Below are 13,751 nucleotides of genomic sequence, written 5' to 3'. Positions count from 1 at the left end.
CTCTCCTTTCCCAGCTCCTTCCTTCATCGCCTGCGTATCCCGTAAGAGTCGCAACTTGGAAAAGCTATTTTTAATGCATCTTCCATTACATTCGTAACAGCCCTACGGCTAATCTGCTGGCTTGTAAGATACTGCTACAACTACGTATTGCAGTTATGCCTTTTTCTGCCACCCGACATGGCATGATGATGAGTGACCGCCTGAGAACTGAGGCAGTAGACCCAAGGCTGAGACGCCATGAGCTTACTGTAATCTAAGCGAGTATTTGCCCGCAGCTGGGGCTGCCCCTGACCTGACTCTCCTATTACGTATCACGTGCCACGTGTCACCCATATCTCGCCCGTACACCGTATCCAGGCACGCAACCGAAATCTCAGAACCTCAGTCGGCGACGTCGCAGCGGCACCGCTTCACCAGCCATGCAATTTGCTGCTGCTGCTGCGTGTTCAAGGGGGCTGAGACTGAAAACCAAGCCGGTCAGGATCAGCGTTGGGCCTGGCCAAGCATCCAGCTTCGCGAGGCTGATATCTCCCTCACGTGGAATCAGTGGTCAATGTGAGAAGCTCAACATCACTTGTGGATCTTCTGGGTCCATTACCGTCGAGTATGTGATCACATATACTCCTCTCTCCGTACCCCTATCCCCGAAACGTCACTCTCGCCTATTATCGCACTCACGTGACATACAAGTAAACAAACCCAACTGACCTCCTCACAGCCTCTACAACTCCGCTGCCCTCAGCTCCCCCTCCAGCCCCCTAGTGATTCACCTGCCTCCGACCGGGCACCACCAAAGAAAAAACCACCCCCCTATACCACCCTACCTCTTCTCCGCCTCTGCCGCCCTCCTCTCCATAAACTACCGCTGGCACAACAGCGCCTTTCCCTCGGCCTCGCCTAATGGCGGACGCATTCCCTCAGCCGCCATATACAACAGCCACCCTTTCCCCACGCCTCTGCACGACACGCTTCACGCCTACCAGTACCTGCTCACCACCCTGCTCCCACGCTTCTCACCGTCGCCGAAAAAGCAAGATGGCAACGGCAGGACATCTTTATACGCTCGTCCCGTGCCAGGGACGAAACATGTCCAGAGACCGATCCTGATCTATGGCTCCTTTGTGGGAGGCAGTATAGCGACTTCTCTCGCCCTCACGGAATCCTTCGAGGCAAAATCGCTACCGACCAGGATAGTAGGCTTGATCACCAAGAATGCCGTGTTCGACTGGACTGAAACCGCTACCTCCATTGCTCCAGAGCTCCCGCAAGAAGAGGAGGATACGTGGACACGAGCCCCAACCGGATGGGACGCCACAACGCTCCACGCGCTAAAGGCCCACCTCTTCACTTCGCCGGCATCAGCATTCGACGCCTTCGCATCCCCGACGCAGTTCTTCCGCACGCCAGGCCTCGTCGTCCCTCTATCCTGGCCAGTCAGAGACCCTCCCAGTCCTCCTCCCACCCCACCGTCGTCCCCGATCCCACCTTCCTCGTCACCCTCTCTATCGGACCTCGAGGATCCCTCCGTGGATTTTGACGACGTCGGCCCGTCGTCACCCCTCGCCCCCGACCCAGCCTCCGAGTCCGTCTCTCTCCTGAAACGCCTCTCGGACATGCAAATCGAGCAGCCAACCCGGCCCGCACATTTGAAATTCCCCTCTTCAGCCAGCGGGCTGCGGATCCCGCATTCGCTCTTCCTATACACACCCTCGTCCCCTCCCCCTCCCTCCTCGCCACCACCACAACCCAACTCACCCGAACCGGCGGCAACCAGGCCGACCCCCGCTTCCAAATGCTCAGCAAGCGCAACGCACTCCGCCAAGCCGAAACGGAAACCACGGAAGCTGGAAGGGGAGGTGGCAGCGGCGCGGCAAGACGCCGAAGGCGACATCTCGCCCGGCGGGCAGGCGAAGCAGATGGCTGCCTTGCTGAGGCGAAGCGTCCTCGTCCACGAGTTTGCGAGCAGGAAAGTTTGGGACGAGACGCTCGATCCGGGCGCTGCGTCGGAAGAGCGGGCGCAGGTCGTGGGTGTGGGTGTGGGTATTAGCGGTCGTAGTAATGGGAGAGTTGAGGGGAAGGCAGATAGTGGCGAGGAAGGGGAAGAACAAGAAGAAGAATGGGAGAGCAAACCCGGCGAGGACCACGAAGAGAAAGTGGTAAGGGAGTGGATCGAAGATGTCCTTGGCTGAAATGGCTGGCCACGTACGTACGTCCGGAAGATCGAGCGATCGTTCCTTCGTTCCTTCGTTCCCTCTCCTTTCTCCCCTTTCCCTCTCCCTTCCTCTGCGCAAGGACAGCCAGCAGGGCAGTAAGTAAGTAAGTAGCACATGCAGAACTTCCATCCCCTAGCCAAAGCTAAAGCTATACCCCGACCCGAAACCGTTCTGCTCGGCTCGGCTCCAATACACACACACATGCATGCATGCATACATATAATATATACACACCGCGCTGCTTAGTCTCTCTCCCGCCTTCGCCGCTTCACCGCGTTGTAAGAATAAATGCTGTAAAGCTGCTCCCGATCATTCTTGTCCAAGTCAGTCAGTAAGTAAGTAATCAATCAAGTGATTGATTGATTGATTGACTGAGCGGCTAGCATGATCTCGATCTCTATCTAACTGATCATCCCTCCCTCGCTGCTCGCTGGCGATCAACAGCTATATCCCGCACGGAGTGCATGTAGATAGGAAAGCGAGCTTAAGCCTAAGCCTGAGCCTGAGTTGAGTTAGCCGAACGTTTCCCGACCATCTCACGGTCTTGTGATTCAGACTCGGAGTTTTTTTTTTTTTTTTCTTTTTCTCTCTCTTATTTTTTCTCTTATTTTTTAATTTCTGTCTGTGTATATATATGCATCTCTCTCTCTCTCTCTAGGTACTAGATCTCTCATCTTTCTCTCTCTCTCTCTTCTCGCAAAGTAATCCGTAAAGGGAAAAGGAGACAGTCCATCCAGCCGTTAATCACGATCATGAATGAGCGCTATGTTCGTTCACACACACACACACACACACATATATATAATCTCCCGTCTCCCCTATCACAAACATCAATCAGCGCACAGCAAAGGGAACCAACCTCACCATCGAGAACGGCTTCTCTGGAGTACATCTGGCAGCGACGCTTTTGCGCTGCGCCTGCCACGCGTGTTCCCTCTGATCTGGGCCAGCTGCTTTCGCTGCTCCCAAGTAGCCTGCCTGCCTGTTCGCTCTGGATAGGCCAGCTCTGTCTGAGAGGGAGCCGGGAGAATATCTAGGCTAGGCTACGCACGCACGCACGCCCTCGGCTACGACGCACCTTGGCTTTTTTTTTTTAAAAAATAATAATAATAATAATAATAATAAAATTTCAAGGGCACAGACTAACTAACTAAGTAAAAGAAAACAAGGGACGGTTGGGTTAGGTTTGCAACAATCTTTGTTGCAGAGGTTTGCAGAGGTTTGATGACTTGAGGTGGTGGAAGAGACGAGGTTCACACCTAATACTGGGGGGGGAGTCGAGTCGATTCGCTTAGCTCCAATATTCACTCATAGACCCATCCATTATATAAATAAAATACTGTACAACTCCGTACAGTAATCCCTCCCTCCACGCTTCTCCCCTCATCTGCTCGGACAGGAAGGCTTCTACTTGTGTAGGTGTAGCATATAGCATATAGCATATAGCGGACAATAGACGATGAAAGCCAAAAGGGAGCAAGGAGGGCAAAGAGGAGATAGATTGCATTGCATCCAATCGCATCCAATTCAATAACCAACAGCCAGCCTCCGTCACATACCTCGAAAACAAATATATATATATATATATATATTCGCAACACACACATATCAAGTGAATCAAATAAATTCCACATCCGCTCGTCTCTGTATCCGAAGCGAGCTTCTCGCGTAGAAATGAGATGAGATGAGATGGAATGGAGAAAGAGCAGGACTTCCTCCCTCCTTCCCTTCCGCTGCTGTCCCTCTCAGTCGGGAGCGGATGTGGTGTGGCGAGACGTGCATCCATGCGTGGGTGCGTGCGTGCGTGTGAGAAGGCAAGTTGAAGTAGATCAGCAGACGAGACGAGATGAGATGAGATGAGATTTTAGATCTATCAAGTTATGTATATGGATGGCACAACTGGTTGGGGGGTATATAGTAAAGCACAAAAAAGAAGAGAGAAAAAAACGAAAGAAAGAAAGAAAGAAAAAAAAAAAAGCATATACATAAAACGTGACCTGATCCTCCACGCAAGCCGAATGGACAAAGACATGGGTGAATGAGCAGGTGAGGAGACGACCTCACATCAACTCCCCGCTAATCTCAACGCCCGCCCGCCCCAAGAGATCCACGTAATCCATCCCCAGTACCGCCGGCGTCAGCACACCCCCGCCGCCGACCCTCTTGAGCAGGCCTTTGGTGTGCAGGATGGTGGCGGCGCCTCGGGCGAGGAAGGCCGCGACGAGCTCCGTGGAGGTGCCCTTGTACGAGAACTCGGCGAGGGCCCGCTCGGGAAAGGCGCCTTCCTGGTCGGCTACTGCTATCGCCCTCACGGAGATGTGGGGTTTCCTCTCTACTGGGCTGGACGGGATGTTAGTTGTGTGTGTGGTCTTGAGATCCTCCCTCAGAAGAGGGAGAAGAAGAGAGAGGGATGAAGAAAGAGAGGAAGAGATGAAGAAACAGAGAAAGAGATGAAGAAAGAGAGAAAGAGATGAAGAGAGAAAGAAAGAAAAAAGTCGAGTGGTGAGCCCACTTACGCTACTTCCGGAGGTTCCTCCCTCCTCGAGCAGGATAGCATCTTCATCCAGCCCAGTCCCCTCCTGGGTTCCCGTAGGTCCGGCGCGCGTTCTGCTTCGTAGTACTCGTTGTAGTAGAAGTTCTCGCCGTAGAGCTTGCCATCCTGCTGCAGGGCCCAGCCTCGATGTACCAGCACCCGGGTCTGCTGGCTCGTGAGCGTTTGCGAGGGAGCGAGGAGGCCGAGCGTGAGTTCGCGGCGGCGGCCCAAGCGGTTCAGGTTGCAGCAGGAGGTGCGGCCACGGATCAGGGAGAGGTAAAAGGGGTTCAGCGGCGGATGTCGGGGGGATTTCGAGGGGGATCTCAAGGGGGCGGAGGAATCCGATGCGCCGGTAGATAGGCGGTTTGTGAGACGCGGGCGGCTCGGGCGGCTCGGGCTGCTTGGGCAGCTGTGGCTCGGTGTTGGTGAGTGAGGTCCCGAGGGGGGAGGGAAGGGAAGGGAAGGGAGACATACGTGGATTGGTTGATGGCGCAGATAAGCTCTTTGGTTTGCAGGTTTAACTTGGACTTCAGTTTCAGCACGGCGCATACAGTCAAGAGGTCTTGCGGCGTGCTTTCGACGCTGATGTGGGAAAGGATCTGGACTGGTTAGCTCGGCCCCTTCTTCTATCGCAAGTTGAGGAGAGCTGGCATACAATAGCGTTGTGTTCTCTCGCAACGGTATGGTATTTCCGGATGATGCCTCCGAGCCAGTGGATATCGTTTACTCTACATCTCATTAGCACGTCTACCGACCACGGCGTAGGTCCTCAACTCACGTATCAAGATAATGCGTCCCGTGGTTCGCACAAGCCTTGACCACAATCTCTCCTCGGCCATCACTGATCGTAGACAAGTTGATGATGACCTTGGTCTTCTGCACTAACTCTATGATCTCTTCCTGGCTACCGGCGCATACCTCGACCGCTAAGAAGACGACGTCAGTACAGTACAGCACAGTACGGTATGGGAAGCGATCTTCCTAGAGGACGGCTCACCAGGTAATGAGCGATTCGGCTCCCTCCTCAAAGCGTCCAGGCAATCCTCCAAAGCATCGCCATCCTTCCCGGCCACGGCCCATCGCAAGTCTTTCCGGAGAAGCTCGCTCACGTGCAGTGCGGTCTGGAGGCCCACCTCGCTTTTGCCGGCCATGGGCTCGAGGATGACAAGATCGTAGATTCGGCCCATGGCTTCCGTTTGCTTCTCCGGCCTCCGGTCTCCGGTCTCCGGGCTCTAGTCTGTCGCTACTCTGTCGCTACTCTGTCGCTACTCTGTCGCTACTCTGTACGTAGGTCTACGTGTCGATTCCACCAAGAAATGGGCTATGCACACGACGTAATCGCCAGAGGCGCAAGGCGCAAGGAGGTCCTCAGGTAGGGTCCCCTATAAAGAGACGAAGAGGAAAGAAGGAAAGAAAAGGGTTCGCATACGCAGCGGACCGGAGCAAACAGCGACGCCGAAACGTATAAACCTACCTCCGTACTCCGTGCTCCGAACGTCCAAGTGCAAGTGCAAGTGCAAGTCCAAGTGCAAGTCCAAGTGCAAGTAGCGAAAGGGAGCTTGACGCTGACAAGTCCGACAGGCTACAGCGCATCCAATGGAAGAGCAGAAAGCGTAAAGCGAGCCAGTCATGAGGTCCAGCAAGTTTATATTACAGCTGCTGGCTCTGGCTTACTTCGTCGTGCGTTCGCTTGTGCGTTTGTTCGTTCGCTTGTGCGTTTGTTCGTTCGTACTCCGTATCCACCGTAAACACTCCGTACGTCGTACTCGTATCGGGGGGTTTTCTTTTTCCTTCTTAGTTTCCCCCCCTCTCTCGCTTGGTGCACTTCCCCTGTGTCTTCTACAGTAGCAGTCAGTAAGGTTTTCTGCCTCCTCAGTGCTCACGTGGAAAGGAAAAGTCTCGGTTAATACAGTAGTTGTACAGTATACGGTACAGTATCCAGTATGTACCGGTACTTACTTACTGTATTAATGCATAAGTAGTTTCACCTCGATCAGTGTTGTAGATCTCGGATTCGGGTTCGGATCGTGCTGAACTCCATGACTTGGCTCCAGCGCACCGCATCAGTGCATCACTCACATCAAGAGTGGACTGCACGGATAGAAGTCAGCGACTGGCCCGATCACACCCACCCACGTGGAATGTACCGGTAACTGGTTCGGATGAACATCCAGAATATCCCTTTTCTGTATTAAGCGAAGCGAGCATAAGAACATGAAAAGGGATCTGGTTGTAGGTCGTCGGAGTTGTACGGACACTTGCGACTAGCTGTACTTACAACTACTACTGACAACTACTACTGACAACTACTACTGACAACTACTACTGACAACTACTACTGACAACTATCCTTACAACTATCCTTACCACTACTACTTACATCTACTACTGACACCTACTCCTTAACTGCCCCTTACAACTACCCACGAAACGGGAACAGCCGGGCCCGGGTCGTGAGGGCATCCGGGGTGGCCTGGCAACACTGACTGACTCGCTTCCCAGAAGAACGTTCATCGTTCACGATTCCCGGATAATCAATCTGTCACTCGGCCTGCTTTATAGCCCGCGCAAACGTAGAATTTTACACAACTGATGAAATGCAAGCACACTGTGCCAAAGGTTCTAGAAAATTGGCTACCCAATTCCCTCTCCTACTTAGTATATTCGGGAGACAGGCTAGCGGCTACCCGTCGTTCCCGAGCTGAGAGGAGATACCGGTAGATCTACCGGTACCGGTACTAGCATGAAAACCAACCCGGCGGGGAGAAGCAGTGGATACAATCCCGCCTCATCCGTCAGCTAGGGCATCTTGTGTCTTTTCTAACCTTCTGCGTGAAATCCATTTTCGAGCAGATCGGAAACCCAGGTATGTTGACTGTCACCATCCCTCCACCAGGGAGAAAAGGGAGGCTCGATTCTTTACCTATACGAGGTGCCTCTTCCGAACCTCTCTCTCTCCTGCAGTAGAGAGAGAGTCAGTCTGGAGAGCCGACATTGAATCGCCGACAACACGGCCTCCGTCTCCTCGCAGAAATTTTCCCCTCTTACCAGCGGTTCCCATTCTCCTTTTTTTTTTTTTTCGCTTCTTTTTTCCATTTCGATATCTCGACCGCCTCGACGACCTACCATCCACCTACACCTGACCGGCACAGCAACTGAAAAGACCGGGAGGATTTGCGCTAGAAAGGGGAACGGGCGTGAGAGACAGGATAGGATAGGAAGGTCTCGCTTCGATTCGACCCATCGGTCGAAAGCTAGGTAGGTATTGCGCTTTCTTCGCTAACACACCGACCGACCGACTCGATACAAGCAAGGGCCGCCACGGACGGGGGCCTCTCCGTACAGCCCTACGACAAGGAGAACAACAACGACAACAAGGACAACGAGAACAACAACGCGAACGGTGTTTGTGTGTATACCTGTACGCCAAAATATTCGACTGTCATCGAGCGAGACAACATGATGCGGATTCTTTTGGAAAAAAAAAGAAAGAAAAAAAAAAGGGGGGGGGGGGGGCTTTTCCGGGGATTTGCAATCATTCCTCCACGGAGCTCGCTCCGTGCCCTGGGGGAGAGAGGTCCTAGAGTTCTGCAGTAGGGTCCAAGCAAGCATGGCGTTTTGGATCCCCCTTACCCGCCCGACTCCACGTGAGTAAATAGGTACCACTACTGTACCACTACCACTACCGGTACCGGTACCACTTCTGCGCAACACACCTCACCGGTCCAGCTAGATTCCAGCAAGAATCCAAAGCCGAGGGGAAGCAGACCGAATACCTACCTACCTACCTTACCTACCTACCTACCTACTCAGTAGTTGATACCTACCTAGTTAACAAAAGCCCACGCCCAAGGAGGGGGGCAACCTGCGAAATACCGGTACTACCTACGGTACCTACTTGCGGAGATTGGCGCCCCGAAGTTGTGCAGCGCTTTTCGCGGGGGTTGGGGCCCTCGCTTGCTCTTTACTTTGTTCTTGTTTATATCAATATTCATATTCATATCAATATTCATATTCATATCAATATTCATATCCAAGTTTATATTCATAGGGAGGGAAAGGACGGGGTAGATGTAGGTAGGTAGGTAGGTAGGTAGGTCGATGGGCTGACTGACTGACTGACTGACTGACTGACTGACAACTCACTCGACTGTGGCGGTCAAGCAGAAGTCGGTGGTAGAGTTCTACCTTTACCTTTCTTTACCTTACCTACCTACCTAGGTAGGTAGGTCATTCATTCATTCATCGGGCAGGGCAGGGCAGGGCAGTCTAGAACTTTATATAGATATATACATATCACAGTGCTACTTTACATATATACTCCCGACAATCCGTCTCTTCTTCTCTCTCTCCTTATTTTCCTCATGGAAATAATTTTCGAGCAGCCCGGAAAACCGGATACATCTCTATCTACAGTCTCGATACTCGAAAATAACTGCGTCCACCCAGAGAGAGAGAGAGAGATAGAGCAAGGGATCAGAACATGCCATCTTACACACTGGAATACACATACACACATCGAATCCCAACTTTCCCTCACTCCGACCCAGCCGTCGCGCCAAAAACAATCCGGTTCCCGTGTCCCGCGAGCGAGCGAGCTACGCAAACCCAAATCCCTTGCTATTCTCCAGCGCCATGGCAAGCTTCTCCCTCAGCACCTCCTTGCTCGAATACTCGGGCAGCAGCAAAATCCCGTAGCAGGTATAGCTACTCGGCAGGTGGCCGTCATCCACCCCGTTCCGCTGCAGCGTGAACTGGAGGTTCCGCATCCCGCCTACAGGCACCCGATCGCTCGCCGTCACAAACTCCAAAAGTTTACGCTTCTGAGACAGATCGTAGCGTTTGACTATGCTCCAGAAGTCCCGCACCGAGCGGTGCGATGCGTCGCCTTCCCAGCCCACGTACCGCGCGGCCCGCCGCATCTCGCTAATGTCAATTTCCTGCACGCCTTCGACCACGGACTGCAGCGTTTCGGGGGAGAAGAGCGTGATGGCGCGGCGATCGAGGCAGGCGTAGAACCCGGCTTTGAATGCGTCGAATTGAGGCTGGATTGAGATATCGGTCAGCCAGCGGATATAGTCGCTGACGAAGCTGTTGCGATTCTGGTTGGTGACGGAGGGCGCATCAGTGGGGTTGGAAGAGGTCTGGAGGTCGGCGAACTGGGGCCAGTGCGTTGAGGCGGTACCCATTTCGCGGCTGATGGATTGGCCGAATTGCTGGATGCTGAACTCGTAGGTGCGGGCGAAGATATCTTCCACCAGGCCGTCCTTCTCGTCCCATTCTAGTAGCGTAGTCAATCCGTTCGCTAGTTCGGGCCATCCATCGGCAATGTGATGGAGTTCGGTGACTTCTTCGTCCAGCAGCTTTCGGTACAGTGCCTTGGGGAATGTGACTGGTAACGTGAGGCCGTTGTAGACAGCAAGCGACACAACCATGCCGATCAACTCGAATTTCCAAAGTGGCTCCGGCGATCCAGGTTGGAACCATGTCATCTTTGTCCTCGAATCAATAGTAAAAGTGCCATAGTCAGGATCGAGGGCCTCAGCAATCGCCAACCGGAAGAATTCTTGCTGAACACCGCCAGAATCGAGGCCCTCTTCTCCACCTTCCTCGCCCAGCCGGATCTTCAGGGGCCGCATTAGCTCCCGTTCTTCTCTTCTCCAAAGGGCGTTGAAACTATCTAGTAGGACGTGACTTCTGCGAATTTCAAGAACCATGTATTCGGAGGTTGCGGTGCGTAGACGCTCGTTCAGCTTCTCCTTCCGATACCTATCGCCCACTAGTCCCCCTTCATTCACAAAATGAGCAACGAGGGTTCCTGTCGTATGAGCTCGTTCGTAGGAATTGTTCATCTTGGAGTAGTTGATAGCCCGAAAATAGGTAACCAGCGTTGAAGGATTAAAGAGATACGGGTAGTCGAGTAGATGCACAGTTCGCTTGTTCTGGACGAATGAGAGCCACTCCAGGGGCATGTCGACCGGATCTAAACGATCGGCAAAGTACTCTGTTCGGAAGTGAATGTCTCCCAAGAGTAAGGACTTGCGATTCTCGTCTGGCAAGGAGTCAGCCGAGGCAATTACACAAAATAGTTAAACTTACAAATGGCAGCCATCATAGCCAAGGCACCACCTAAAGGGCCATTATTCGGAACTATGCCAGACCCGTCCCACTCTTGAAGCACAACTGTTCGAGCCCAGTCAAGAATCAATGTTGGAATACGCTTTTCATGCATGTCACGTTCCTCATCCGAAAAATCGAGGACGGGATCCAAGAACCTGAGCGTCCCTAGAAGGGAGTCCAGGATGTCGGGCTCGCGGATCTCATCATTGCGAACATCCTTCTCGAGTTCAAGAAGCTCGGCGAAACTGCGTCTCGTCGGAATTGATGCAAAGACTCTGCGCGCAAGTCTGAAGGCCGGCTCGTCCGTGAATGCGTCTTCATACTGGAGACACAACTCCATGGGTTCCAGCGATGATGGCTCCCTCCCAAGCACAGCAAGTCCGTATGACCGCATCCGGGACATGTTTGCCAGCCGACGGGCATCGGAGATGAGAGGAACCGCCGCGACTAGAGCATGGAGACAGATGTTCAATAGCCGTGCAGCATCGTCGTTTGAAAGAGGCCCTGGAGAGGGGATCTTGCTGTGTTTTGCCCATTCATAGGCCAATTCAAGCTTTTCCGGAGGTCTAAAGAGAACGCCAGCAACGTTCCATAGACTGTCAAAAACTAACGAAGGTGTGGCTCTCGTCATCCGAAGGAGGAGATACCACGTGGTCTGTGAATCAAACAACTTCGTTCCATCATCGCTGAATGATCTCAATAACGAGTCAGGCTTGCCAAGCACGTCAAAGAAGCTCTGTTCGATGAACACCTTCCATTGATTTCTGGTTCGAGAAGAATGCGACGGTAGTCGTGGTGACGGGTTGCGAGACAGAGGAGTGGAGTCAGTACGAAACCTTTTCAGGGTGTCATCGATAGCTCTGGGTTGGAGTAAATGTTTTTCGCAAGTCCCATCGGTTTGCATGATATCACATAGCAAGTCAATCGTCTCTATTGACAGTGAAGACATGGACTGAGGGAGTAGAACCTCGTCCGTAAGTGTAGACCTGCGACCCTTTCTCTCTCGGAGGATTGTCTTAGCGGGATTCCAAGGCTGTTTGTGTGCAATGAGCCCGTTCGACTTTTCATGATCTCTTGGTTTCGCCGCTTCCACAGGCCGACTCACGCGGTCTACAGGCACTTGTTCGACTTCGTGGTACGGAGAGATCATGTAAGAAGCCTCATCGCTGGTACCATCATGTTGCACGGTATCGCGAGCGTTCGTCTGCACCACACTACTACTTCGAATCCTGGGACTAGTGATCAAAGCCTGGTGAGACATTCTGCGAATTGGTTTTCTCGGCTGGACAATATTCGACGCAGGTGGCGAGAGAGGATCAGTGGCATCAGTTAGTTTCTGAGATTTGCTGAGTATACCCTTGGGAGTCTGAAGTTCACGTGAGTTCGATTTCTTCGTTCTATTTGAAAGAGGCACATTTCCCGCCACAGTATGGGTGTTCGGTTCCTGATGCAGGCCTGGCTTCGTTTCTTGTGAATCAACAGGTTCGGGTTTCGTGACCACGGTGCTCTCTGGAATCGATACCGTAGAGGATGGTTTTCCGACTTGAATGCTGTCCTCTGCTACATCGCTTGCAAGCTCTGGAACTTCTGCGTTAATAGGCTCACCCTGAATTGGAGGATCGCTGGGCCCACCGTCATGTTGATGCTGGGGCGTAGGATGGATTTCATTCGGAATCACGTCTGGGTGTTGTGATCGTGCTAAGAGATCAAGGTTCCGTGGCGTGAGCCATTCGACCATCTTGTAAGCTACCGTGCCAAAAACATTTTGCACAAACGATCGAGGATCGATTGTAGAGGGTTCCTCCAAAGCCGCGAGATCAACTTGAGTCCTTCTTATCAAGTTCTCCGCCGAGAGTTTCTTTCTTGTTTGTTTATCGACACCCGGTAAATCCTCAACAAAAGCGCCATTCTTCGGAGTCTGTCTTCCATCATTCCGCCTTGGAGTAGCTGGAACAGCTGGAGAGATCCGGTCCTCGGTAGGGGGAATCGGTCTCGACTTGAGGGGCTTTTGGATGACTGGAGCGGCCCTCCCTACGCTGGTATGGTGGCAGAGACCCTGTTCTGGGTTGTCTTGGCTAGCCATATAGATCGCAAGAGTTCGCGCGCTGCTAGAGTTGTAACGCCGAATTGGGACGCCATTCGCGGCGCGTTTTCGGCAGGAGAAGCATGTGGTTGTCGTGCATGTCTCGGACTGACAGCCATACCGGATCTGAAGGATGTAACTGTGGCTTTGTCAGTACGTGATGCCTGCCTTGAAACCGCGTGGCAAGCCAACAACACACCGTTCTACTAAAAGCTGGAAGTTATGGCGCCTGCGAGCTTTGTGGATACCATATATTCTTTTTGGTTCCTCGACATCGATGGTCAGTCGTTTCACTTCGTGCGGAGCATCGTCGGGAAGTCGTGGAAAAGGCGCTGTCGCCCACAAGGCTGCGTATATTTCCGCCTCGCTGGCGGCATCCTGGTCCTGGCCCCGGTCCCGTTCATCGTGGACTTGGCGCGTCTCTCGAGTCATGGCATTTGCAGTGACACGACCTGGGGGGACGTTCGTGTTGTGCTGTGTTGTGTTGTTCAGGAACACATTGATGTGAGAGGAGGAATAATCCGTGGAGGCTGAGCCTCAAGTAAGTCAGTAAAGTAAAAGCGCGATCTCGGCGTCGGGGTCGGGGTCGGGGTCGGCGTCTGCTGCCCTCAGCCGCGTCGGGGGCTGACATATACAGACTAGCGCGTGTACAATGACGCAAGCCCCACCAGCTGCTGACATGAACAATTCGCCTTCGTCTCACTGAACAGGAATTTCGATAAGTAGGTAAGTTAGGTACCAACTGGAAACTTTTACTTGCACTTGCACTTCGAACCCATCAATCACCCTTCCCACGCTGCTA

General features: G+C 52.8%; 3 protein-coding genes across 3 annotated transcripts; 1 reads left to right on the top strand and 2 right to left on the bottom strand.

Moving 5' to 3' along the window:
- Positions 1-419: 419 nt before the first annotated feature.
- L3040_005457 (uncharacterized protein) lies at positions 420-2,189 on the top strand (the record flags this gene model as incomplete). Its single annotated transcript, XM_007295959.2, has 2 exons — positions 420-604; positions 719-2,189. The coding sequence occupies 2 exons, from the start codon at positions 420-422 to the stop codon at positions 2,187-2,189; spliced, it is 1,656 nt and encodes a 551-aa protein (XP_007296021.2).
- A 2,084-nt stretch (positions 2,190-4,273) lies between these two features.
- Positions 4,274-5,933, bottom strand: L3040_005456 (uncharacterized protein; the record flags this gene model as incomplete). The annotated part of the gene is made up of 6 exons (XM_007295960.2): positions 4,274-4,553; positions 4,730-5,155; positions 5,221-5,345; positions 5,402-5,474; positions 5,525-5,672; positions 5,744-5,933. 6 exons carry the CDS (start codon positions 5,931-5,933, stop codon positions 4,274-4,276), a joined length of 1,242 nt encoding a protein of 413 aa, XP_007296022.2.
- Positions 5,934-9,344: 3,411 nt separating this feature from the next.
- Positions 9,345-13,381, bottom strand: L3040_005455 (uncharacterized protein; the record flags this gene model as incomplete). Its single annotated transcript, XM_007295961.1, has 3 exons — positions 9,345-10,798; positions 10,846-13,088; positions 13,149-13,381. 3 exons carry the CDS (start codon positions 13,379-13,381, stop codon positions 9,345-9,347), a joined length of 3,930 nt encoding a protein of 1,309 aa, XP_007296023.1.
- Between the last annotated feature and the right edge of the window lie 370 nt (positions 13,382-13,751).

This window comes from Drepanopeziza brunnea (assembly GCF_022702325.1).
Source record: "Drepanopeziza brunnea f. sp. 'multigermtubi' strain 214-2 chromosome Unknown ctg9, whole genome shotgun sequence".
Lineage (NCBI taxonomy): Eukaryota > Fungi > Ascomycota > Leotiomycetes > Helotiales > Drepanopezizaceae > Drepanopeziza > Drepanopeziza brunnea.
This window is presented reverse-complemented; position numbering and strand designations above follow the sequence as displayed.